The sequence below is a fragment of the Lonchura striata genome, chromosome 23, assembly GCF_050655825.1.
Source record: "Lonchura striata isolate lonStrDom1 chromosome 23, ASM5065582v1, whole genome shotgun sequence".
NCBI lineage: Eukaryota > Metazoa > Chordata > Aves > Passeriformes > Estrildidae > Lonchura > Lonchura striata.
Genome location: NC_140725.1, coordinates 5,294,421 through 5,321,707, shown reverse-complemented (window position 1 = coordinate 5,321,707; position 27,287 = coordinate 5,294,421). Strand labels below are relative to the sequence as shown.

Sequence of the window (27,287 nt, the reverse complement as noted above, 5' to 3'; positions counted from 1 at the left end):
CCTGGAGCACAGCTGGTGTCACTGTGGCACTCCATGGGTGGTGGTGGACCCCACACTGGTGCACCACGATGCCATGACAATTTTTTTTGCCTTTTCTTTTATATACCTTAGATGAATTCTCAGTAACATGGCCTTAACATGCATATTTGTTATTCCTTAAGCCTAATCACTTAAGATAGTCCTAATATTCTCTTAGGCCAGGAGACCATACATCCTAAAGATCTCAGAAAGCCCTATGCTATCTTGAAAAACCAAGGTTCCCTCTAAAATACATCACATAAACCAGGATTAGGCCCACGCAGGGAGAAATACTTGGAAATAAGAGGGTGTCACACTATTCATTTAAGCCTCTCATTGGGGGATCTTCGTTAGATAAGCTAATTTGCAATGTCTATACAATTACATACTCAATCTATCGTGTATGTGCATTTCAGCACACTCCGCCTTGGCAAAGGGCTGCACCATAAAGACCCTTATTAAATACCAGGATAAAAACCCTTGATCCCTTAACTGTGTCTGGCTCCTAATTTTAGGACCAAGGAAAAGGAACCACCCACACTGCTGCACCCCACACTGGGGCTGCTGTGCCCTGCCCCGAGCCGTGCCAAGGCTCACGGCCCCTCCACACTGAGGGCACACAGGAAACCAAAGAGCCAGAAAAGCAAAGTACTGCCAGAGAGAAGAAAAACAACCCAAATGTAAGTGACAAGTGTTGTTTGAATAGGAAACAGTGTCTTGCTGAACTCTGCACATAAAATGAGTGGAGAGAGTGGAAAACGTCTGAAGCAATTTGCAGGAGTTTATTGAATCCCCACAGGGAGCTCCAGATGGTTTGTGTGGCCAGTGTGGCTTTTGTTGCTCATGCAAAAGCTGCCCTGAGTTTTTGGGAGCGTTTGTGATGGCAATAGTGGTTGTTTTCCTCTCTCCGTCCCTGCATTGACAGGGGATTCTCTCCCCACAGAGGCCCCTCTGTCCTCCCCACTGTCACCACTAGCACTGGACAGGAGGGATGTGTTGTCCCTGTGCAGTACATTGGTGTTCCTCCCCCTTTTCCATATTATTTGGGAGTCAGAGACTCGTCCTCAGACTGCACTTCTGTTTTTTATGATGCTTAAAGATGGTTTTGTGGGCTCTATAATGAGACAATCTGTTGTCATCAGGCTGTTCCAATGGGTTTGTAGGCAGGATAATGCTCTGGCACAGCATTTCCAGAGGGATGAGATCCACAGGGCTGCTCCTGACTCCTCTTACAGCTTCCTGTGACAACACCAGGTACAAGTCTCCATGCTGTCCCCCAGGAGTTTAAAGGCATCAGGTTTCAACCTAAAGATTCCCACACAGTCCTGTCAGGTACAGGACAGCGATCCTGATCTGGTTTGAAAGCAAAACCAGGGAGAGAATCCAAGTCAGAAATACAATTTATTAGGACAAGGGAAAAGAAAAAAAATGCATGCAATAATACAAAAGGAAAACCACTGACAGAATCAGAATACAACCTGACTCCCTGTTGGTCAGGGTGTTGGTAACAGTCCAAATTGGGAATGGGTGCAGTCCTGCTGGAGTGGCAGGTGTGGTTCTGTCAGAGCTGTGATCCTGTAGAAGGGTGGAGTCTTCCTCTGAAGGTCCAGGGGAAAACCCCGGCTGTTCCTCTTGGGAACTAGTGGAGAGGCTGAGTCTGGTGTCCCAAAACCCAGATTATATCCAGGTAGGAATGCCTGGCTCCTCCCTCTGGGCAGAGCATCTCCCAGTGGGATGTTACAGCTCTTATCAGTCACCAGTGACATTCAGTAGCCCGTTATCAGCAGATGTCTCCCCTGAGGGAGGATTGGTTGTGGAGGAGATAAGGAAAAACTGCCCACTGAACAGAAGACAACCGACATAGAGATGGGAAATGGATACATCTTGCCTTTCAATCTGGGACACATCCCCTGCAAACCCTTCCCTGGGCTCCACTTCTCTCCACCTCAGAGCCAGACTTTCAGCTGGTGGAGAGCAAAAACGTCCAGGACCAGAGGAGGCAGCAGCTCTGGGGCAGCCTGTGACTGTGCAAAGCACATCCAAGGCAGAGAGAAGTCCTGAATCAATTATACATCCAAGCTATTCTTTCCTTCCAGCTTCTGATCAGCCCCCGCCATATGCTGTGCTCTCACTGCATTCTACCTAAAGTAGGAAGAAAAGTATTTGAGGTTTGGGGTTTTTTCACTCGTGCATTTTTAATTGGACTATAAATTCCACTTTGTTGTGTTCTAGAATGTTATTTTTATTTTCCAATAGAAATGTCTCTTCTTTGATGAGGGCAGAGATTTATTACCCAATTTCCAGCTTTATGTCTCCCTTTTGGACTGTTGTTTTAGCTGTTTCCTGGTTATACAGACAATCCCTTTCCCCCATCTTTTTATAGTTGAATTTCCTCAAGTCCTTGTTTCTGCACTACTCATTAATACCCACTTCTTTTACTCAATCTCTTCAGGATTCATCCTGGATCCATGCACAGACTTACATTTCCATTTTATATCTTCTTGAGGATGTCTCTGAGCTTTCTATAATTAGACACGATACTGTCATTGTGCAGGGTGATGTTACAGTGATTTTATGGCCGAGTTTATGGTCTGTCCCCCTGCCCAAACCCTGCACAGAATCACTGAAAGGTCATTGCATGTGTTTATTTTTATACACCCATGGAGAACACCACATCACAACCTCCAGTCCAACCTCTGGCTGTTGGTAGGTGAGGCCACAGCCTCTTGCCCAGAACCCTGTCAGGAGTCTGAAGCAGTAACTGCTGTCTTAACTGAGTTTGTGCAATGGAAGGAAAACGGAGCCAAACTTAATTTAAGCACAAGTACCCTGTAGCCTGCTAATTAAACCAACTCCCTGATGCTCTGCCCTAAAATACCTCCTCATTAATAGGCATGGGCAGCAGGGCCACAAGTAGGACACAGCTGTGCCCTGGCAAAGGGCTCTCCTGGCTTGGACACTGCCAGCCCAGCGTGGGGCAGACCTTGAGTTACACCTGCAGAGCTGAACTGCCCTGGGCACGGCCCTGCCTGGCCCCCGAGAGCCACAGCACCCCAGCCAGGCTGTTCCAATGGGTTTGTAGGCAGGATAATGCTCTGGCACAGCATTTCCAGAGGGATGAGACCCACAGGGCTGCTCCTGACTCCTCTTACAGCTGCCTGTGACAACACCAGCCTCCACCCTGTCCCCCAGGAGTTTAAAGGCATCAGGTTTAAACCTATAGGATGTTGGGTGTTGGCCACGCTACAGCCAAAATGCATCCCAGGGCTGCTCTGGTGTGGTTAGGGGACTCCAAGGGACAATTCAGGTTTTAATTCCAAGTCCTGAGCTGCCCACAGGGCTCAGTTTCTGACCTTTCTGCACACAATTGCCATGTTTATCTAAGCAAAGCCTTTTTTGCTTCTAAACTAAAAAACCAACCCACATCTTTCACTATTATTTCAGTCTATTTATACAAAGTGTAGCTCTGTGCAGGCTTGAAAGGTCACAGGAAAACCCAGGGAGTGAATTGGCCCCATCAGTTCTAATACTGCTTTGACATTGGGAAGATTCCTTGTGTTAATCCAGGAAAAGGCACAGTTATTACTATCTGATTCCACTTTAAAAATGAAAATTTGCAGGAAGATTCAGAAGAGAGAAAAGTCTCCCCCCTTCCTCTGGAAAAGTGTTTCCAGTGGTGGGGGGTGAGCAGCAGGAGGAGGAGAAAAGTTCAGAAAGGCATTTGTGTTTATCCCTTTAGCTCCACAGACAACCCCCATGTTCCTCTGTGACCTTTCACTTGCACTGGTCCTGCAGAGCCAGACCTTTGTGTATCTTTGTTTCAGCATTTCAAAGCAAGGATTATTTGAAGTACACCCAAGGAAAAAAATAAGCTTCTAATATTCATGCAATATACCCTGTAAAAATATATTTCAAAATACCCTTGAGCAAGATGAACAATCCCTGTTTGGATGAGTTCTGGGAGAGAAAGCTAAAAATAACATTATTAATAGTAAAATCTGTGAAGAACGAAGCAACACCTCAGCACACACATGGCTGCACTGATGACCATGGCCCTTCCTCAGCTCATGGCCCATCACTGTGACTGCCCCCACCCTGAGCAGAGCCACCAGCCCATGGGGACATCTCTTGGTGTCCCCAGCAGAGCCATGAGTGGGACAGGAGAGCCACAACATCCTCAGCAGCCAAAGCCACGTGTGTGACACAGGAATTGTGGCACCCTTGGCAGCCAAAGCCACCTGTCCCCAAAGCCCCACACTGCCAGGATGAGCTGTGAGTGCTGCCAGGGTGAGCTGTGAGTGCTGCCAGCCATCCCTCACTGCAGGACAAGGGAATGAGGGTGGGTTCTCTCTGACCAACTCCAATATTCACCCTTCCAGTGGATTCTATTGACCAGCTGCAGCTGCCAAAGAGATTAACCTGGCTGCCCCTGGGATTTGTGTCTGGGTTACTCTGCTGGAGGAAATGAAGAGTTGGGGGTTTCCTTAGGTGAGGGGAGAAGGGTAAGATGAAACTCATGTCTGAAACCCATTCAGTTGTTTTAGCTGCACGTTAATGAATGAAGTTCAGAGCAGGTCTTGTGAGCAAAGGAAGCCCAGTTGGAATAAACACTTCCACATGCTAATCTAGTCAGGGTTTCTGTCTGCATCTCCAAGGGGACTGCAGGATCATTACTGCATTAAGCCTCAGCTAAACAAAGCAGGAGGAACTGAAGTTGAAGCTGTAGGATTTTTGGTTTCATCAAGCCTGACATCTCTGAGATAACACATAATTTTCATCTCCATTTGAAAAGCATTAATAAAAATTTGTTAGTTCAGCATGAATGCTTTGGGAAGAACCTCCTAAATCCACAAAACTGAACAAAGAGCTCGAATGCACTGAAATGAACTCCTGTTTATTGGGATAGAAGCATTTTATTACTGAAGATGGGAAAAGATCACACCTGGAGGTCCAGCCAGCACTGGCTCCCTCATACCTGCCAGGAGAGAGAGGATCCACACTGAGCCAGGGTCACTGCTGATCTTGAGCAGAGAATCATCTTGCTGGTCCTTAATCCTACTGCCTGCAAGCTCCAAAAGTCACATCCCTCCTCCCCTTGCCTTCTACCTGGTGTCTGTTTCTTCTCTTTGCAATAAAGCTGGAGGATTCTCTTTCTACTACAAAGCCGAGCCAAGCACTAAGCTGGGTTATCCCCACTCATTGTCTGCTGAGACGTGACTGAGGTCAGGCCTTGAAGCATTTCCATATGCTTAAGAAGTGGAATAATTCACACCACGTTTCTCATATTTTCCTGAGAGGGACCTGAGCAAAGCCTGGAGATGCACAGAGCTCCCTGCTCTGGGCGAGGCAAGGTCACCTCCACCTGGGGCACCCCTGGTGCTGCTGCTCCCCTGCCCCAAAGGGTACAAGGACAGACCCCCTCTCACTTCATGGTTAGTTGCAGATCTTTTCTGCAGTGTTGCTACATTTCAGCAGCAAGGACCACCACAGGAGCTGGAGCACCACCAGTGATTCCCAGTGCTGCTCCATATATCCTCATTATTACTGGTGCCTTTTTCAGGCTTACCTAGAAACAGAGGTCAGACAAAGTTCAAAAAATAAAAGCAGATATATTTAATGAAGGGCCTTCAGGTACACGAAGGACAGACAAATCCCCCTCCAGGGCTACACCCAGGATGGAAAATGGTCACGAGTTTTTCAGACAGATACAAGTTTGGTCCATTTGCATATCGGGGGTTAATTCTCCAATTACAGCTACAGATAATGAGGTCAGATACCCCCAGTTTGCTCCCCCCACAATTTACTTTTTGGGAGCTGAAGCAGAGGGTATCCCAGGATCTCAGACCCAGGAGAAATAGTTTTGTCTGACAAACATGTAAAGACAGCAGATAACATTCTATATGGAGTTTAGAGTTACACACTAATGCAGCAGAGGATTTGAAAAATATAAAAATCTAAAATCCTAAGGCATCCTTACAGCCCCAAGATGTTACCAGTGGATTTTAGCTAAGGGAATCCCACAAAGCAGGGGAACTGCACACATTCACCCTAACAGAGTAGCTGGGGTCAATAGCAGCTGCAGGAGAGGACAGATCAGGGCAAGAGGATGCAACCTGAAAGCCCAGTGCCCCCTGTCCACCCCCCTTGCTGGGATTTTACTGGGACTCGTGCTTGCAGCAGCTTAATCCTGAATATTGCAGAGGACAAGTGGCAGTGACCCGACACTTCATCTAATCAGATTCACGTGCTGCTGCCCAGCGCAGTCCCACTTACTGCTGGGCCAGAAGATGCTAGAAGCATCTTTTCCAAATAGCCTTTAAATATATTACACGCCTCAAGAAGAAAGTGCTGCAGCAGGGGGTGTCTGCAGCATCCTCTCTGCATTTGCTTTCACATGGACAGCTCTACTTATTAATCTTGGTTTTTGTCACTTAACTCTGAAAGTGAATCTATCACTCAAGTTTTGCAGCAGTTACCTGGAGTAAAGGAGAGGAAATTCAGGGATGCTGTCCCCAGTTCCAATCCATGGTCCAGGCACAGAGCAGTGACCCCCTCAGGGCTGTTCCGGGCTGCTCATCCCACACACGGGAGGAAGAGGAGGAGGATTGTTTTGCCCAACTTCATGTGGTTTCCCCCCAGACAATCTGCTTACTGTACAGCCCTTGTGAGAGGAAGATGCCAGCTCGTGTTCACTGATTTATAAATAGGGTGGGAAATAGGAACCCTTCACTCCTCAGTTTTCCTGTCAGAAATCTCTTCCTTCAATATGCTTTTTAATTAAAGTCAAATTCAGCTCAACTGCATGCTCAGCTCTTTTTGCAGCTCCCACTCACCAGTATCCCTTTTTCTCAAGCTTCTTCAAACCACTTTTCCATTGAATTCATGCTACTCCCAGTTTACAGCTCCCAGTTTACACCATTACAAAGGAGATACTGACACACCTAAAATGTAAGAAATTGCAGAAAAAAATCTATTCCAGAAAAAAAAAAGAAGATTCACTTCAATCAGTAGATCCATTAACCCTTCTAGAGACCTGCCTGCTCCCTGGAGCAGTTTGCTCATTGGTGCTAACGAGGCATGAGTTATTGCTCATGTTTATGATAGGTTGATGTATCCCATTAATTAGCTCTGCATGAATCAATGGAAGCCACTGAACACATAATCCTTGGTAATTCATAACACTGGAGCAGAGGAAACACTGTCCTCAGCATTAAATAAACAGTCATGATGATGATGAATCTCAGAATTCCACAAAACATCAGAGCTCTGGGGTTGGTGTGAGCAGTTCCAGGGTCAGGTCAGTGCTGAGCTGCCAGTGGCACAGTGACATCCTCTGTCACGAGTGACAAAGGGCTTTGTGAAGCACTGCACAGTGACTAACACTCAGTTTTAACCAGATTTGGATCTCTTAATAAAGCCTTCCTCTTCTACCTCCTCTAGAATCGGAATGCTTTCCCAATTCCCCCTGTTCTGGTCTACCAACTAATAATTTACCCATTTTAATTTGTGATTCATTGTGTTTAGTCATAATAATGAATATTCAGCTTCATTAGCAGATGCTTGGTTCAGTTCCTACTGAGACACTCAGCTCTGCCAGCGTGGCAGCTGGACCATTGGCAGCGGATCCCTCTGGGAGTGAGATCACTGGCAGGGGATTTTTTGGCAGTGGGGTCACTGATAGTGGATCCCTCTGGGAGTGGGGTCACTGGCAGGGGATCTTTTTGGCAGTGGGTACCTCTGGAAGTGGGGTCACCAGCAGTGGATCCCTCTGGCAGTGGGATCACCAGCAGTGGATCCTTTTGGCAGTGGGTCACTGGCAGTAAATTCCTCTGGGAGTGGGGTCATGGATAGTGGATTCCTCTGGCACTGGGACCATTGGCAGTGGATACTTTTGGCAGTGGGATCATTGGCATGGGATCCCTGTGTCAGCAGGATCTCACTTTGAGCAATGGCCCCCAGTTCTGTAGGGACACAGTGCCCATGGCACTGATGTGGCGCCTGTGGCACTGACACTGTGCCTGTGAGCACTGATGTGCTGCTTGTGGCACTGACACTGCTCATGGCACTGACACTGTACCCGTGGCACTGACGCTGTGCCCATGGCACTGACACTGTGTCCGTGGCATTGACACTGTGCCCATGGCACTGACACTGTGCCTGTGGCACTGACGCTGTGCCTGTGAGCACTGATGTGGTGCTTGTGGCACTGACACTGCTCATGGCACTGATCCTGTGCCTGTGGCACTGACGCTGTGCCCATGGCACTGACACTGTGCCCATGGCACTGACAGTGCTGCTGTCACTTGGTGCCCGTCTCCTGTCTGGGCAGGGTGCCCACAGCAGGTCCTGCCCTCCCCAGGGCTCCGCAGGAGCAGCTGGAGCCCCGGCTGGTGTTTGGGTGCAGTTCCCTCCCATGGCACGATCCAAAGACCTTTTCCCAGGAGAAAAGCTCAGCACAGACAGGACCAGGAGCCCGTTCTGCTGTGAGCACCCAGCTCTGCAAGGGCACGTGCCAAGCCCTGCCCCTGGGCAGAGAGGCAGGAGCAGGATAAACCTGTGGCAGCAGCTCTGTGGGCACAGAGAGAGGCACAGACTTCCCAGGCATTGTCCTGGGGAAGGCTGTGAGAAGACCAGAGGAAAGAATGAGAAAAAATTCTTATCTCCACTTATTGCACTGGCTGTTGTGCACATGTGGAATGTGCCGTGGGGATTTGGGTACCAAAGGGTGATTTCTTAATTGGACACTGGATGGAGTTGGGATGGATTCACCAATTAGGTCAAAGCTGGATCGGACTGGCTGGAAAGGTTACTGAGCTTCTTAATGAGTATAGGATAATACATCTTATTTTTATTATAGCTTTTTTATATATAAAAATTAAAATATATTATATTTTTATAGATATATTGCTTCATTATATCCTCTATACTATAGTTGATATAATAAAGCAATTGATCAGCCTTCTGCAATCATGGAGTCAATGCTGATTATTCCCCAGCTGGGGGCCTGTGGTGACATAAACCCACGGCCAGGGCAGGCTGGGAGCAGGCAGGGCACCCACCACGGTGCCAGGGACCCCTGGGCACCCTCCCCAAGCCCAGGACAGCGACGTGCTCAGGCCACAGACCAGCACAGCCCCACGGGCAGCTGCTCCTCTGTGAGACAGAACAGGTCTTTAAAAGCTGGTTTTGATCATTTAGGGAATGTGGAATTCCTCTGGAGCCGTGCTGCCGGGCAGGTCCAGCACGTCCCTTCGCATCCCCTGTTCTGTGTGTGGCTGTTTGTAAACCAACAGAACAGATGACAGGAAAATAATGAAAGCATTTTTCAGAGCAGAGCCTTTTGTCACTCCCTTTTTTATTTTTTTTTCTTTCATTCCCTGGAATAAAGTGCTGCTTTTAAGCCAGCCAGTCTTTCAGCTGTAATTACCCTGGGCATTCAGAATTGAAAATTAAGAAATGGGGGGAAGTGTTAAAACAAAGGGAGGTAAAATAACCATTCATAAAATATATTAAAAATTGTAGGTTTCAAAAATGCCCTCCCCAGGCAGACCTTTCCCACCATAAAAGATTTCAGTCAAGACAGATTGGGGAGGAATTTGAAAAAAATTGTAAGCTTTTATTCTCACAGGTCCCAGTGTGGGCCCCTGAGCTGCCCCCACCTCCCATGCCCAGCAAGTGCCACATCCTGGCAAAGCCTGGTTTTTCCCTCTGCTTAACAACACTAAAACATTAAAATAGGAATAGGAAAAGGCAACATTGGTCTCTGAATCTCCCAATTACACCTTTGGCTGCCCCAAGCACCAGCAGCAGGGGCAGGTCAGTCCTGCAGAGCTCCACACTCCCTCTGCATCCCACACTTCCTGGAGACCTGTTGAAATCTATTACAGACCTTTGATCTCTTCCTACAAAAAGGATTTTCTGAGGAGAGGAGAGGGGATTAAGCAGAAACAATTTTCCTAGGGCACTCTATGGTTTCTTTCCCCCTTTCTCTGCTTTCTTTTAAACAGAAGATGCCAACAGCAAAGATCCTCACAAGGTTTTGGGACTGTCAGCTCCTGAATGGAATCCATTCCATCAGTCAAATTTAGCATCTATCAGGAGCAAACACTCAGCATGTGGCAAAAAAATCTTGTAAAATGGAACTGTTAAATATTTAGGGCAGATGACAAACAATGTGTCATAATATTTGCAGAACTGCATTTGCCATTCAATGCCTTGTCTCAGTCAAGGCCCCAATTTTTGGAAGCCTCAATGCAAGAGTGAGAAACAAGTTGACTGTTGCTGTTTGGCTACACTGTGAATGGAAAACAGGATTTAATGTAGATTTCTTAAGTCTAATATATGCTACATACCAGGTGGATATTAACATTTATTAGCTGTGTGTTAGCAATGAATATTGGAGAAGAGTTTAATTAACATGCAATAATTGGCATTTTAATTTAGCTTGGCAGGTCTGCGTGTGGCCAATGGGGTCTCCCAGTGCAGAACTCAAAATTTGCAAAATCCAGTTTACCTGGAAGGACAATTTTTTCCCCTAAAGGAAGCGGGTTTGGTTTCCTGTATTCAGTTTACAGTGAATTTTCACAAATTCACTGAACATTCTCCTGCCCAGTGGAAGCCCTGCTCCCCAAATTGGGAGAGTGTGTCCAGGGGGACACGGGGCCAACCCTCAACTCTCCAGCACACAGTAAAGAGAAATCCAGAGTATTTTATCACCCTGCAGGCTTTGTTGGAAGCCTGCTCAACCCTGGCATGACGTGGGATTTATGTTTCAGTGTGGCCTCACTCCCTGCTCTGTACCTCACCCCGATGGACACCCCAGACCCCTCCACAGGGCAATAAAACCCCACAGAAAATTCACTTCCAGCCATGCCACCCCAACCCTGTATTACACATCTACAACAATTTGAAGCTTTCAACCCCCTTTCCCCCCCCCATATATTACAGCACAACACGTGCTCTCAGCTCAAAGCACTGCCATAAAAGTGACATTTCAGTGTGCCTGATTTATCCAGCCCATTGGTGATTCCCAGGACACATCTGCTGAGTTTAGGCTGTTTCAGTGAGGTTTTGGGGAGGGGGGCAGGGATGGGCATGGGAGGACTGGTGGCACAGTCCAGTCCAGCTGCCCCTCCCAGGCAGTGGGGTGGCAGAGAGCGGAGGCTGGAATTGACACCATGGTTTAATTCTGGGCAGCTCACACACCAATCTGAACTGGTAAATAATCCCAGATACCTGGTGAGGTGTCCCACAGTGGGAAAAAGACAAGCACAAGTAGCTCAAAGCTGCCAGATCTTCCTTTTGCAGAGAAATAATGACTTAAAGCCCGTGGGAGCCCTTCCCAGCCAGTGTCGAGGGCAATGGTGGGACTGGGTGTCACTGGGAGATCAGCCCCTAGGGGAGTCTCAGGCTGCAACTCCACTTTGGGAGATTTGCATTTCCTGTGAGTTGAATATTGGGTAAATTAAAAGTTTCGTGGCATTTTCCTTGCCTTTATCTTGATGGGAATCTGTTCCTCTGAGATTACGATGCTGCTTTCTTTCTTTTTTTTTTTTTCCTCAATTAATTGAGCCTGCTTTAAAAAAAAATAATTTAAAAAGCCCATTTCATTTTAATCATGTGTTATGCAAATTAGAAATTTAAATATCATTAAGGAATCTGTTGCTAACTTAATTTATTTCTGCTGTAGCACCACTGACGGCTTTTGATCTCAGATTAGCGCTTTGATCCGCTCCCTTGGTCGGGGTTACGCTCCGCCGCTGCGGTAAACGCTCCTCCTCAGATGTCAAACGTGCAACACCAGAACAGCTTGTTCAAAGCATGGCAGAGGAAACGCTGCCAATTAGGCCAAACGAGGAGGGTTTGCAATGAGGAGAAGTTTGTTTCCAGGAGCCACAGCCTGTTCTGGTTTTTCTGTTGTGTCCTGGCTGTGCCCCAGCCCGTGGGGACCAGCAGCGCCCAGCCGAGGATGCAACAGGTCATCCCTAGGAGCAGTGACAAACCTTTCCAGACCTTCCCTATCTACTGTTCATTAAAAACACAACCTGCCATGTTCCATTAATTCCTCATTTAGTGTGAGTAAAGTGCTGATACATACGTTTTAGCTCCAGCGGTTTTAATCAGTTAATTTAACCAGAAGCATTAATAATGTATTGCTTTGCCACTTGACTGCTCATCTGTTAAGCAGCTTATACATAGAAGAATGTCACCCCCTGTGACATGAAGTGCCTAATTCAGAGCAAATGAAATAGGATTTTGCATATTCAATACAAAAATGAGAAAAGAAGGAGACACCGTCTCCTGGGAATGGATCAACCTGCTGTGATGGGATTTCTGTCCTGGCAGGCGGGAAATCCCTCCTTGTGGGACACACTCACATTTTGCATATCTGATTTTCTGGCTGAATTCATTTTCCTGGCATTACTCAGCAAGTACCTGTCTCTGCCTCCTTCTGTGGAATCAGAGGCACTGGGAATGCATCTCTGTCCATCAGCTCCTCCCAGGGACACACCCAGAGTGACCAGAGTGGAGGGCTGTGGCAGGGAGGTGACAGCAGGACTGCTGCCTCTCATGTTTGGCTGCATGATGCAGGGTCACAGCAGCTGATATAAAAACATTCCTGGTCACATTTAAGGGTGTTTGGGGACAGCGAGCTCCTGGCCACTGTGGGGATCGGCCATCCCGTTGTGCCTGTCTCTCCTCTGAGCTCACGGGGGATTTAAGCTCCATGTCCTGCCTCTTCCTGAGGATATCTGGCAGCAAATCCAGTCAGGTGTGCCAGGGAGCTCAGGAACACCCAGACCCAAGCTCAGCCTCTACTTGGCTCCATTTCTCCATAGGGTATCGTGGACACAGGGAAAACTCCTGGGTGGGCAGGTACATCACGGGCTTCATCAGCCCCATGAAACTGGGGTCCTCAGCAAAAGCAGCTGGAAATGCCTTGGACCTGAGAGCTGGGGAAGCTGCCAGGGTGGGAGCAGCTCAGGGACAGGCTGGTGCCTTTTTAATTTACACAAAAGAGATGCACGGCGAAGGCAGGCAGCGCGCGAGCGTAAGCGACCCAGACACACCGGCTCTGAGGTCAATCCTCTCCCCGTGTTCCAGGCACATCCTGCTCCTGGGTTTTTAGCAATCAGCATCCAGAGCGAGGAGCTCCCGTGGGCAGGGCCAGCTCAGCCCCGAGCCGCCAAGCCCTGCGCAGGGGCTCTCTGGCATGATGCGTGCTGATGAAGCCTGAAATTGCTTTGGATCCGTGGCTGTGCTGCATCACATTAAGCAGTGCCACGCTGAAGTGACAGGGCCAGTGCATGATCAGCAGCAGTTGAAGGGGACAGGGACTCGGATCCTGCCGCTCTGTCAAAACCCAGAACCCACTGACAGAGCACGGGAATTATTTTCAGCTCCTTCCCAGAAGGTTTGTTTCAATCCGTTTGCAAGTTGTGCTCGCTGCCTTGGCGTGGAGCAGCTCCGTGGTCCTGCTGCAGGGCACAGCCCGGGATGCTGCCCCTGACACATGGGCTGGGGCAGGGATCCACTGCACCTCTCTGGCTGCAAGGAGTCGTAAGGGTTCTGGAAGGGTGGGAGCCCTGATGCTGTTGAGGCAGGGCAGGAATGAGATTACTCCACTCAGAAGGCAAGAGTAAAACTCTGATTTATTTCAAAATACATCACTCTTTATACAGAGCTTCGTGCAGACCAACTCTATTAGTCCTGAAGTGAAAACAACGCAACCCACTGGTGCACAGTGCATGATGCACAGTGGTAGAACTTAACTATAAACAATGTGAACAACAAGAGAGACAAAAACCCTTATTTACATTTTTTCCAACAGATTCCCAGGCTTCTGCCTGGTTAGAAACTTTCAGTTTCTCTCTTTGACTGAATCTGAGACCGACAAGGCCCCAGTGCTCCTGGCACTGCTTTCCTCACTCATCAGTTTATAGGGTGGGGTTGTTTCTGTTTAGGGACCAGCTGGAATCAACACCAGACCTGGGGGCTCTGCTCCGTGCCAGGCTGAGCACAGGACCAGCTCCTTGGAGCTCACTATGGAGCATTTCACTGTAGCAGCTCCTTGGGAGAAGGTGTAAGGAGAGATTTCATGTGAATAAATCTGTCATTGCTTTCCTTTTTTTATTTTGCTGATATTTATTGCCTTCTGGATTTCCCTGCTCTCTTTGCATCCTTGTTATTGCACCTGAGACTGTCACAGCCCCCCAGGATGGGCAGGCTCTGGGAGCTGAAGTCCCATTCCCAGCCACAGCCTCGTGCTCCAGGGAACTTTCTTTCACTTCCCAGCAGTGTTATCTCATTTCTCTATATAATGCTTCTGTATAAACAGCAGCTCTCCGGGGACCTGGGCCATGACAGTGAGATTCTCCCCCCTGGATTTGTCAGCCAAGCAGCAGTGTCAGGTTCTCCAAGCCTTCCCTGGGAGGCAGCTCTGTGAGGAAGACTCTCTATAGATTCTCCATTCTCTGCCTCGGGGACCTGGAGCAGCATCCTGCAGGAAAAGGCACTAAATTCTGTGTACCTGTCCTCATCGGCCCATTTGCTAATACTGGTCCCAAACCAGAGTGATTTGTCCTCAGCAGAGGGCAAATCCCATGCCTCAGAAGGCAACAGCAAATCATTTTATAACCTCAGAGAAGAAAAAAAAAACACAAAAAAAACACAGCTCTGGGCATGGAAGGGATGTGAGAGGGAACAGGAGCTCCTGTGTCCCTGAGGAGCTCCTCTGGCTCCATCCTCGCTAAGAGCTGCCTCAAACCAGGTATTTCTTCCCGGATGTCACATGGAAAGAGGCTGTCAGAGCTGTCTAAATGTGTGAACAACACTGTCAGCGGGGGAGAGAAAAGTGTTATCAGAAATAGTTTGTTCTTCAAAGCTAAATAACTCCGTCATTTATAAGGAGTAGAAGATAAGTGATCGCACCACACACTGAGGGCTGCTGGAATTTTCTTTCTGAGAATGAAAGCTGTTTGTTTTGGTAAAGAGCAAAAGAGGGGAGAAATAAAATCCTAAAATACTTTGACTTTCTTTACTTAGCTCTTGTCAAAGATAAAAATAACTGTGCTGGCACTGAGCCCATGCAGCCATGTCCCGAGATCACTGGAGCAGTGGAAGAGGCTTCCCAGCACATTGTCCAGGCATATTGACCATTTCCAAGGTTTTCCAGCACCATCCCTGGGGACTGAAGAATGCAGTGCAGTTCTGCTGGACGCAGACAGACCTGGGCCTGCTCTGAGTGCCATCAATGGGATTTTAAGTGTTCTGTGGGATCCAGGTTTTACCCTGAAGAAAGGCTCAAGTTCTGCTGCTCCAAGTGAGAGCTTCTGTGGTTTTCAGCCAAACTTCCCCTTCTGCCTGCCCAGCCCCACTACTGCTCCTCTGGTCTAGACCCAAAGGGAGTGTCAGGCATTTGCTCTGGGACCTCATTTCAGATTTTGAAAACTCCTCACCTTAGCAGCGATGGCGAGGTCATCAAATAAAATAACATAAAACAGTCAGACATGAAGCTGATTGTAATTAGTGTGTTTTCCCATACGCTGGCTGACATTCTCCAGAGAGCAATTAGTCTGCTTTAAGAGTAAAAGACAACTGAATAATTATTTAACCTGCCTGGGATTGATTTTAAAATCCAAGAAGTCAGATATAATAATGGATGACTTAATCAAAAAATATGTAAAATAAGTGATAAGGGTTGGAAGTCTTTGTCAACAGCTTGTGTGAGGCATCTCCTACAAAGCTGACTCCCCGTCCCAGATCCCACTGCACCAAAGGCCCCCCAAACATGGCATAAAAAGAAGGTTTCCGGGGAAAAATACCTATGCAAGCAAAGTCAACCTGAATTGATAAACTCCAGTGCTTGTTGGAGAGTACCTGGTGCTGCAGTGGGGAGTCCTCGGGCTCTATTGACTGGTCAAGGAACAGAACACATAAATCAGGCAGCAAATCCTCTCACAAACCTCAGGAGGATGTCACAAAGCATGACAGAACTTGTCACTGCCATCTTTTACCTCTCTGCCAAGCCATGGGAGGGGAAGGAAGAAGGAATGAGAAGCTGAGACCTGCACAGACAGGAGAGTGGGAAAGGCCACGAGCACCACAGAGCATCCAGTGATCTCCAAGACGTGGGAACTAGCTTCCAAAATAGGGCAGAGGTTTATTGAGGGGCAGCAACACTAATGGAGCTTCAGTTCTACTCTCTCAGGTGGGATTTGTCGATATGTGGTGTATAAAAGTGGAGACTTTTGTTGGGAGCTTTTCACACCCACTGACTCTCATCTCTGCGAGTGAAGCTGGGTGAGGTTTCTGCCCAAGGCCCATGTGGGATCGCTGGCAGTGCAGCTGTCCAGCCCTCAGCAGCAGATTGCCCAGCCCTGCTCCTTCATCTCTCCTGCTGAGGCTTGCAGGGGACCCCTGGGGACCCCCAGCCCGGGGGGGCTGATGTCACATCCCTCGTGCTCTCAACACGAGCTGAGCATCTCCATTTTGCTCAAATGGAAGAGCTGCAACAATTATTTTCATAATTAGCTGGCTTTGCAAATTAATGCCAGTTATGCTGTGTAATCATGATGAAGATTATGCATTAATCAGCTGTTTCAAGCCAGTTATTAGGCTCTTTAAATAATGATGGGAATGAACGTCTCTGAAGGAGCGGCGTGCAGCCAAGAGGGATGTGTGGATCCAGCGGGGTGTGCCCTGCACAGATCTGACATCAGGTACTCCCAGTCTCCCCAGTTTCTGAGCAAACACCACGCTGGGGCATGCTGTGGCTGCCCTCTGCACCTCAGGGAGGTTCCCAGTGTCCCAGAGTATTCCTGGTGTGTTCCCAGCAATGGGAATACACAGAAACACATCCCTGCTGCCCGCCAGCTCTCTCACAGCCTGGCCCTGAGCTCAAGGTACTGGGTGACTGCACAGAAAATTCTTTCCTGACAAAAAGCCTATTATATCCAGCTGGATGTCTGGGACAGGAATTTATTTAGGATCAAACCCCAGTAATCCACATTCCCAGCCCTTTGGTATTCTCTCATAATAAGACATGCTCCAACGCAACTTTGAAAGTGCTGGGCTGGGACAAAGCCTAATGCCAGCTAGTGGATAATCAATGTAACATTTACCAGTTATCACTTCAGGACGATGCTAGAAAGCAAAAAAATCCCTGGCTAAACAGTCTGGACAGTGAAGCTTTGAACAGAGAGATGGGGTGAATGTCACACTCACTTTAGTTTTGTTTATTGTGTGTGATTTAATATTGCAGATGAACTTTCTTCTGCCCTAAGAAACTTAAATTGAGCTGCCAGCATATGCAAATTTTGATGTGGATGAATAATTTTCTCTCCACCAGTCAAAACCCAAATGTTTTGGCATAATCCAGTGAGAATGAGGCACGTGGACAATTCTGCTACACTCCTGCCTACGCTGCTCAGCATTCTGGATTGAAAACCTGCCCATGAGTGACTGGCTGAAAATCACGTGAGACTGAAAAGACACTCCAGAATGAGCATTCAGCCTCTTTTTTCTTTATTCTTCTGCCTATTACCAAAATTAGCACTCAGTTCAGTGGGTTTTTTTGAGCAGAGACATGCAGGAAACAGCTCAAACCTTTTTCACGTCTATGAATGTAAATTCATTCCCACACTCCTTCACAACTGGGGACATGGATGCACAAAACTGCAGAGGAGGAGGAGGAAAGGGACTTGTCACGATAAAGGCGAGTAGAAAGTCAGAGGCTTTTTGGAAGTCCTTCTGCTTCCTTGCTGAGAACATCTCCTGTGCTTCACCCAGTCCGTGGCCACATTCCCCAGAGGACACCCAGAGCATGGCCACCAGCAAAGCTGTCAGCTTGGCTCTGGCCAGACTGGAACTCCTGGCTGACACCAAACTGCCACAAAACTATAGAAAATGTGCTCTGGCTGCTGGAGGAAGATTCATGGCATTGCCTGAAAGCCAGCAGGGCTGAGCAGACATCTGTTGTCTACAAGAAAATGTTTGAGGAGTATCTTAAATTGAAGAGGAAGGTTTTTCCTTCTGCTAATGAACCCTGAGACCATCTGTTACCAATTGTATTTGCTTGTTTCGCTCATCCATTAATTATTTTGGTTTACTTTTGAATAAGATGGAGCAAGGTCTGTGTCTTTCTGTGGTTCTGTGAGGGGCTCAGGGTGGCTCCTGCATGTTGAAGACAAGGACACATCATTACATAAGCCATGCCTGCACCAAGTCACTCCAATTAGAGTGGCTGTCAGTGGGAACTGAGGACAAGACTCACACACAGAGCCAAGAAACCCAGCGATGCTGTGACATGAGCTTGTTGCCCTTGGGGAGGTGTAATGGCATTAACAACTTTTGAACACAGGAAAGCTGCATCTGAGATGTGCATTACTGAGCAGAGGAGCTGGAGGGTAGGCAAATCCAGAAGTGTCTGCTGGTCTGAATTGAAAACTTGGATAACTAAACATGAGGAACAATAAAAAAAAGGAGAAGGGGACTGAAAATGGCACTGAAAATAGTCAGCAGCAGCACTGCCCTGCCTGTCTCTCATGCAAAGACAGGATGGGTGATGAGGCAGGAGGATTTCGAGAGGAGGGCAGTGCCAGTTTTGTACCCAGTAAGTCCTCCAGAGCACATGGGCAATAAGCCTGTCCACTTCCCATGGTCTGGTCCTAAAGTTTTATGGGAAGCCACTTATCTGACTCATAAAAATATTCCAAGACTTTAAACCACCTGTTACTGCCCCACAAAGCTGCCACCCTGAACATTCTTATAGACCACAATATAAGAAAAACCCAAGTTTTCACGTCTTCATTTCAGTGCAGGACAGGTCCTCAAGCAAACCCAGCTCCACCTGCAAACATTCCAAGAGTTTTCTCATCCTTGCTGCTTAAATTTGGGAAACAAGCTGTGGCTCAAAGGTGGATTTTTTTTTATTTTGTCTTGCAGGAGGAATCTTTGAGTACGCAGATGGCCCCAACACGCAGGTGATGAGTGCCGAGGAACAAGCCTTCCGATTCTCCGCCAACATCATTAACAGGAACAGAACTCTGCTGCCCAACACAACCCTCACCTATGACATCCAGAGGATACACTTCCACGACAGCTTTGAAGCAACTAAGAAAGGTAAGAGCAGAGCAAACTTCTGAGCAGCTTTGTGGCCATTTATTCAGCATAAGAAAGATCTGATTTCCAGACCAGCAGCTTGTTCCGTCCTGGTCTCACCAGTGATCTGGATGAGAGCTCCTGCTGGAGCTGACCTTCTAGAGGCATTTTAACAACTACCTTTTTTCCCTCTGAAACCTCAGAAAACTCCTTTCAGGGTTTGCTCTAATCCTGAGCAAAGGTCTGGAGGCCGTGCCTGTGTTTGTGTCGCTGCATCCCTGGCAGTGTTCACATCCATCGTGTGGATGTTCTGTTCTCTTAATAACAGTCACTTTTGATTACTGGATAACAGCAGCACACTTGAATTGCTGAAGGGGAGGGACTGCACAGCAAAGGCTGCGAGCTGGTGACCTGAGGGCTCGTGCTGTTTGATTCTGGCTGGGGAGAAAGGAAACCTGCTGCCTGAGCTGGCAGCTATCGGAGGGACATCAGCAGGAGGGAGCTATCTGCTCCAGCCAGCCCAGTGACCCCCTGTCCCTTTTCAGATGGTTTTGTAGAGGACGCTCCCTCAGAGGAGCTTGGCACTCCTCTGTGCCTCTACTCAGTCCCTTTTCAGATGGTTTTGTGAAGGATGCTCCCTCAGAGGACCTTGGCACTCCTCTGTGCCTCTACCCACTGGTCTATACCCACCTGGCATAAATCCTCCTCTCTCACTGTGCCCAATCACTGCTGAAATTACCCAATATCAGTGCCCACAAGTGTCTGGTTGTCCCATGGTTGTCCCATGCTTATCCCCCCAGGCTTTGCTGACATTTCTCCCTTCCCCCTCCAGCCTGTGACCAGTTGGCTCTGGGGGTCGTTGCAATATTTGGACCTTCCCAAGGCTCCTGCACCAACGCTGTCCAGTCTATCTGCAACGCCCTGGAAGTCCCCCACATACAGCTGCGATGGAAGCATCACCCTTTGGATAACAAGGACACTTTCTATGTCAACCTGTATCCTGACTATGCTTCCCTGAGCCACGCCATCCTGGACCTGGTGCAGTACCTGAAATGGAGGTCAGCCACCGTGGTGTACGACGACAGCACAGGTGGGTGAAGGAGGGGCTCAGAGGAGGAATCCTGGAGATTTTCTGTCCTGGGTGTCTTTGGGAGCCTCTCCAATGAACCCTCTAGAGAACCAAATGATGCCCCGTGCAGTGATGGGTTCCCAGACCGTGCTGTGGGAGGTCCTGGGAGCTTTCTAAGCATTTCATTCACAAAGCTCTCAGCAAGTGGGGCCATGAGCTGGCACTGGGTCATGGGGGGGTTCATTGACATGGGGTGACCATCTCAGCCTGGTTCTTTTGGCACTGTGGTGCCCCTCTGCAACAGAAAAACCCCTGTACAGCTGCCATGAAGGGAGCAGTTCCCAGCTGAAACCAAAAGCAGTTCTCATAAGTTTTTTTGTTTTCTAGATACTTCTGTAACACAGAGCTGGCAAAGTTCTTCATGTAAGAAAAGCTGTTGATGGCTAAACAAAGCAAAGCACTGCACAGCTCTAGATATAGACCCCCTCCAAAAAACAAAAGCCACATTGGATAGCCTGTCCAACCTAATTTCACTAAACCAAATGGTTTCTTTAGGGGAGGGCTGATGAGAACACAGTTTGACATTCCTGTTTTGCAAATGTGGGTCACAGTATGTTCCCTTTGTGGCATATTCTAATGTGTTTCTTCTGTGCAGAGAGACACGCTTCTCTCTTCCCCCTTGCAATAGGCATCTGCTGAAATTCTCCTCGCAACATCAGATTCCAACAATTCCTGCTCAGCTGCATCCACCATGGCTCTTTGCCTTGTGCAGGAAACAGAAATGGATTCTGAGGGTAGTAGGAAGTTACGAGTTGTGATTAAGTGACCGTTACGATCTACGCGACTCATAAATCCAAGTGTATATTCATTTTTTCCTTTGGCTGCTGTGCACAGTAAATATGCAGATTTTAATTTGTTGTGCAGCTGATTATCACATCCTGTCCTTTCTCAAGGGCACATCTGCTTAAGAAAATTTTTTGTGATCCCAGAGGTGTCTGAGGTTAGGACCAACCTGCTGTTCTCCCAGTGCAGGGAGCCCATCCAGCTCTGCTGGCTGCAGTGGTGGCAGGGAACAACCAGGAAAAGCCATTCTGTCCTAGAACAGCTCCTCCAGTTAATGGTTGAGGTGTGGCTTTGATCCCTTTGGCAGTGGCCATTTGAAGGAGGGACGGATGGAGGGAAGGAGGGAGGGAGGTCCTGGTTTCATTCTGCAGAGAGCAGGGGAGGCACTGAGCCGCCGTGCCCACGGGGAGGGCAGCCCTGTAACGCTGTGGGTTTGTCTCTGTGTGACTTTGAAGGCCTGATACGGCTGCAGGAGCTCATCATGGCCCCGTCCCGCTACAACATCCGCCTGAAGATCCGCCAGCTCCCGCTGGACACCGACGACGCCCGGCCGCTGCTCAAGGAGATGAAGCGGGGCCGGGAATTCCGCATCATCTTCGACTGCAGCCACCTGATGGCAGCTCAGATCCTCAAGCAGGTGAGCAGGGGCCAGCAGGAAAGCAAAGTGGCTGCCAGGCAGCCCACGGGTGGGTGGCTGTGATGAAGAGTGGCCCTGCCCTGAGGTGCAGCTTTTCTTTGGGTCGCAATCCACAACCACACTAAAAGGTACAGCTTGTCCATCTTTCAAGGACGCTGCTGGATTTCTACAGAAAATGGCATTTTCACTGAGAAGCTGGAAGTACCAAAAAGTGGCTGCGGGTGAGAACAAACAAACGTTACAGAAGGAGAAGGGAATGCTGGTGAATGCAGCGCCAGGCCCAGGCTGGTGCTGGATAATTCTGTGGCTCTGCAGCTGCCCAGCCCCAGCCTTCTTCCCTCTTCCCACTTTTCCCTTCATTCAAGCTGCCTCTCCCAGCCAGGAGGGACTGTATCCTCTGTCCCTTCCCCAGCAGTGTCTGCAATTCTTGGACTTTAAGCCAGATGTCAGTGATTTTCCATTCATTTGGGCTCCCTCCTTTCTTGCTCCACTGGAATTCTTACTGCTCACCCCAGCTCCTCATTCCCGAGTGCCTTTGGGTTTCAGGCTCAATATGAGGCAGAGGAAAAGGCTCTCACAGACATGCTAAAAACCAGCTGGTGGAAGTGTTGCTCCTATCAGCCCAGTACAACACCACCACACAGATTAAATAAATCCCTGAAGGGATGAGGAAGCAAGCACAAGGCAAGAGCCTTCTCCTGCAGCCTGCCTGATGCAAAATGAAGGGAAGTACTCAGAGAACCTGGAAAGCCTGGGAGGGATTATTATGGGAAGCAATAGAAGGTGCTCATTGTCTCCTGCCAGTTATTTTCCTGTGCTGGTTGTGTTTGGTGCTGCTCACTTATTATGCAGTTTATTATAGTTTATTGTGCCATCTGCTCAGCTCATCACCGCTGGTGCAGAGTGAGGAAGATGGAGGAGAGGGGGGACTAGGGGAGACAAGTCTCTAAGTCCTTCTGGCTGGGTCTGTGTGTGTGTGTCAGAGTTTTGTCAGGACCTGAAGCCATGGATTTCAGCTTAGCAGTAAAAGACAGGGTATTTTTACTCAGAGAAATACTGATGTATTTTCAGAGTCTGGGAAGCTGCACAAACCCAAACCACAGCCTGGCTGCTCTCTGCATGCCTGGCCACTCTGGTGTGTAACATCAGGCAGGTTCAGAGCAGTGCACCACAACCTGCAGGTCACCCACATCTGCTGAAGACTAGGAGGTCCAGAAACCTCATATTTACCTCACTCTTCTACCTGTAGCAAGAAATGCATGCCTAGAGGTGCCACTTTCATTTGTGAAACAGCTCTTTTCCACTGAAAGTACAAGCTAGGCAAAGCCATCTCCTGGAGGAGGGGAGTCTGCTTCCTTTGCAGCAGCAGAAAAACAATGCACAGAACAAATAATGGGCTGCAAAAAAAACCCCAAAACCCCAGGGAGGAAGGCCCAGCATTTTGTTTATTCCAGAATCAGTAATATTCATATTTTATTGCTATTATGTGCCTTTTGTAACATTTTGGCCGCTACACCAGTCAGCTCTGCAGACATGCAGATAGACTGAGTCCTTGGAGTCTCTTGGCCCTGCTGTCACCCCCATGGATGGCAACAAGGTTCTCACAAGACTTACGCTAAAATTTCCACTGCTTGACATTGAATTTCACTGCACATCCTCAGAAAACACAGGAGGTTTGAGCACCTAGAGCCTGTGCTGGCTGAGCAGCTCTGACTGAGCAGTGCCAGCGTGCCAGTCGGGATCTTGCTCCCCAGAGATTCAAGGTCTCATGCTCCCACAGCACAGCACTGATCATGTGGGCAGTTTTTTTAAGCTGGAGTAGTAAAAAAAGCCAAGGATTAGTAATCCATGAGTAACACCACATGAGCCAGAACAACTGTACAGATGACTGTCACCTACTGCTTCCCCCTGGGTCCCTTGGAGTGACCAGACATCAAACCATCCATTATTTTGCCCTCTTGGAAAACAAATCATTGTAGAAACCTATCAGAGAGTGATTCCTGCTTGTGAGGCTTTCCCATTCTACCCCAGATTCTCCGGCCTTCCTCAGTTTTGGTCCCTTGTTGTCACTCCAGGTGTCCCCAGGCTGTCCCGAGCAGTCGCTGTGCTCCGCAGGGCACAGCTGTGCCTGTCAGCTCTGACAGAGCTCCTGCTCTCATCCCAGCCACTGCCTGTGGCTTATCCACCAGGATGATCATTTATTCATTTCCCCACAAACCCAGATGTATCCTGCCCCAGGCTGCCAGTGCTGGGAAGCTGGAGCTTCCTCCTGACAGCAGGTCTGGGCTCCTCAGCTATGCCCAGAATGATCCAGCTGTAGAACATAAACTGGGATCTCATTATTTGTCCAGATTGGCACCCATCACTAGCTGATGCTTCCCATATTGAGGTGCCATTGTCTCCTTCAGCTCTTTGAACCAGGGTGTGCAGGAGGGAGAGAGCTACACTGCAGCCCCTGGACCCACTGACCCTGCAGGGACTGGGGGACAGGATGGTGAATGGCAGCAGGGACAGCCCCAGACTTTCTAAAAGCTACTTCCAGAGCAGGCAACCTGGGGTGAAATCACACTTTAGAGTCACAATATCTAGGCTTGCAATCCAGATCCTTTCATTTTCCCTTGTTTTTTTGACATCTCACTTCTTTTCAGACTGTCACGTCCTCCCTCAGAGGTAAATTCCGCCCTAGTAATTTTAGCAAAAAACTAAGGAAAGCAAACATTTCCTGGGGGGACTCGAAGTCACTTTCCCATCAGTGGGGATTTTAAAGTGCTCTTGCATGTGTTTTCTCCAGAAAACATGCTCACACAGTCAGCATCCCAGCCAAACCCACAGGAATCTTCCTGCCACCAGCCACCAGCTTCAAGGTGACCTTTCTCATAGACTGCAATGTGCTCCCCCCATGTTGTGAAGGGTCTGGACATGGTCATCCAGCCAAGGCCCCTGCAGCCCATACTTGTCCTCTGAAAGAGCTTCCAGGACAGCCTGTTCTCTCCAGTGCTCAGTTATGCAAATCCCAGCAATCTGCAGGAGCCATCCTGCATGTAGGGGCTGGCAGGGAATCTCAAGCTGTGCTGGCCAAGAACCCTCAGGACCCTGATCCCAAAAAGCTGAGGGACAGGGGATGTTCCCATTCCCCATCCTTGTGCCTGCACCTTCACTGACCCACTTCTAAACCAGGATCTGACTGTTCTGCTCAGGAAGGAGGGACTGAGGCAGGAGCTCCATCTACTCGCTGCACAGATGGAATTGAAGGGGGGATGCAGAGCCCCAGAATTAAAATCAAAACTCTTTCAGCTGGTGTGGCAGGCACATTTTTCTCTCTTTCAAGATTTTTCATAGAGGAGCACAGAGGAAAGAAAGAAAAAACAATTTCTATTTCTGCTCCTTGTTTTTCCCATGTGGAATGTGTTTGGAGAATTGTTTATCTGGGGTGATTGCTTGGTTGGATTCTGGTGAGGATTGTTTGAGCCTGGTGGCCAATCCAACCCACCTGGGGCTGGACTCTTAGCAGAGAGTCAGGAGTTGTGAGTTGGTTAGATATGGTAGCTAGAAAAAAGTAGGTTTGTAGTTTTAGTATCTCCTTTAAATAGTATATTAATGTATTGTAGTATAGGTATAATAAAGAAATAATTCAACCTTCTGAACTGGAGTCAGACATCAGCATTTCTTCCTACCAGGTTCACCTGCATTTACAACGAGCTGGCTTCTTAGCCACTGCACAGATGTGTGACTATAAGAACTATAAGAACAGGTTATTTATGGTCAATCTGCACAGGTTTCTGTGAGGTTGCTCATGGTTTGGTATTGGAGAAGGAAAGGTGACCCCCTTACCCACAGCTGTGCCAAGGGAACCTGTGGCCCTGGAGGATCCTGCACCCATGAGCAAAGTGCCACAGTGCCCTGGCACACCCAGGGACACCCAGTGTCACCCAGAAATGCCACCAGCCCTCGTGGGAGCTGGACATTGAGGTTTGCCTTGGTTTCAGAAGGGTTTAAGGACCACAGCTCTGCTCAGCTCAGCATATGAGCCTCTTGCCGATGAGCCTGGCTTAACTGCTCCATCCTGAATCCAAACTTGGCGTTTCTGGGTCTCTCCTGCCACATTTACCTACAAGCTCTGAGTTTTATGTTGCATGGCTGGTGTTATGTCCTTGTATCCCTTTACTAACCCTTTTTCCCTACTCTCCTTAAGGCTATGGCAATGGGGATGATGACAGAATATTACCACTTCATCTTCACCACTCTGGTAAAGTATCTGGCTGTGCACACACTGATGGGGGGTGGGATGTGAGGGAGGGTGGGAGGGATGGGTGTCTGGTCCTGGTGTGCACTGCACTGCTGTGGGGTGGGAAATGCAAGGGAAGGGGAGAGCTGGGACCCTGCCAGGAGGAGAGGGCAGGGCTGGGCTTGGCTGCAGGTCAGGTCAGACCCCAGTGACCTGGCTCTAACTCCTCTGCTCTGCAGCACTGCCTGGGAGTTGTCAGCTCCTCCTTCCCCTGCCCTTGGACAGTCCCTCATTTGGAGTGCACAGATGTGGCTTCTGGTTTTATTTCCCCTCCCAGTCATTTTGATTTCAGGGTAGCTCCCCATGCAGTGGCAATGAGCACAGGGAGAGTGCAAGGCTGCAGGATTTGGTGGGACCCTGGTTCAGCAGGAGCTGGGGATGAGCACCCAGGAGCCCTCTGGAGCCAGAAGCAGCCCTGCTGTGGTCCAAGCTTCAGCCCTGCAGGTTTATTTTGCAGGAGGGGAGCTCAGCCTGACATTAACTCCCCTCTGTTAAACACGGGCCAGTCCTCTCTGACTCTGGGAGGCATTTGGCTTTCCTGGCAGGGTCACTTTTGTCGGCATTTAAGATGCTATTGTCTAGTCTACTGTTGAATTTTGTACTGTGATTTTGAAAATCCAATTTATCTTTTTGCCTTTAGGAAAGAAACAGACTAAACTAACCCTTAAAAACTACAAAATTTATTTTTTCAAATGCAAAAGACATTTTAATTACCCCTGCTGCCATTATCTATTCCAGGCAGCTTTAAGCATTTCCCAGATAACCTCCTATTAATCAGCCCCAGCTGAGCCTGGAGTACATTTCATGTGTAGGTACAGCCTGGAGGTGGGAAAAGAGGAATTATAATAAATTAATAGATAAGCAATCACAATTAATGCCACTTTCCTGAAATAACAGTTATATCATGGGAAAGATATTTTAATCTGTCATTCCTTAAGGCAATGTTTTCCTAGCTTGCAATGCCTGTGCTTCAGCTTCCCCAGTACGAGACCCATGGGGTGCTAATGAATTAGTCTATTATGTTATACTGAATGTTTCTAAAAGGTCCCCAGTCAATACTGAGCACAGTGTATCAACACTTGGCATGAAATGCTTCAACATTTTGCTAGGCAGCATGACTACAGTTCACTGACTTCAGCATGAAGAGCCCCATCAGCCTTTTCCACCACAGGAGGAGGAGCAGGAGGAGGATCTCTGATGAGCACTGGTCTCTGTCACATCCAAATGTAAAATCCACAGATTTTACATCAAAAGCCCTGCAGGGAACACCCCAGGTCTCCACCCTTGTGGGGTGTCTCAGCAGTTTGTAAAATGGGGCTTTGCAGCCACAGATC

General features: G+C 48.4%; 1 protein-coding gene across 2 annotated transcripts in view; it reads left to right on the top strand.

Annotated features, from left to right (window-relative positions):
• GRIK3 (glutamate ionotropic receptor kainate type subunit 3) overlaps positions 1-27,287 on the top strand; it is a 125,839-nt gene that overhangs the window by 52,130 nt on the left and 46,422 nt on the right. For both annotated transcript variants that reach the window (XM_085559977.1, XM_021554851.4), the window contains exons 2-5: positions 18,964-19,140; positions 19,952-20,209; positions 21,487-21,668; positions 25,861-25,914. In XM_085559977.1, coding sequence (XP_085416103.1) covers positions 18,964-19,140; positions 19,952-20,209; positions 21,487-21,668; positions 25,861-25,914 — 671 coding nt within the window. The remainder of the gene's footprint in view (positions 1-18,963; positions 19,141-19,951; positions 20,210-21,486; positions 21,669-25,860; positions 25,915-27,287) is intronic.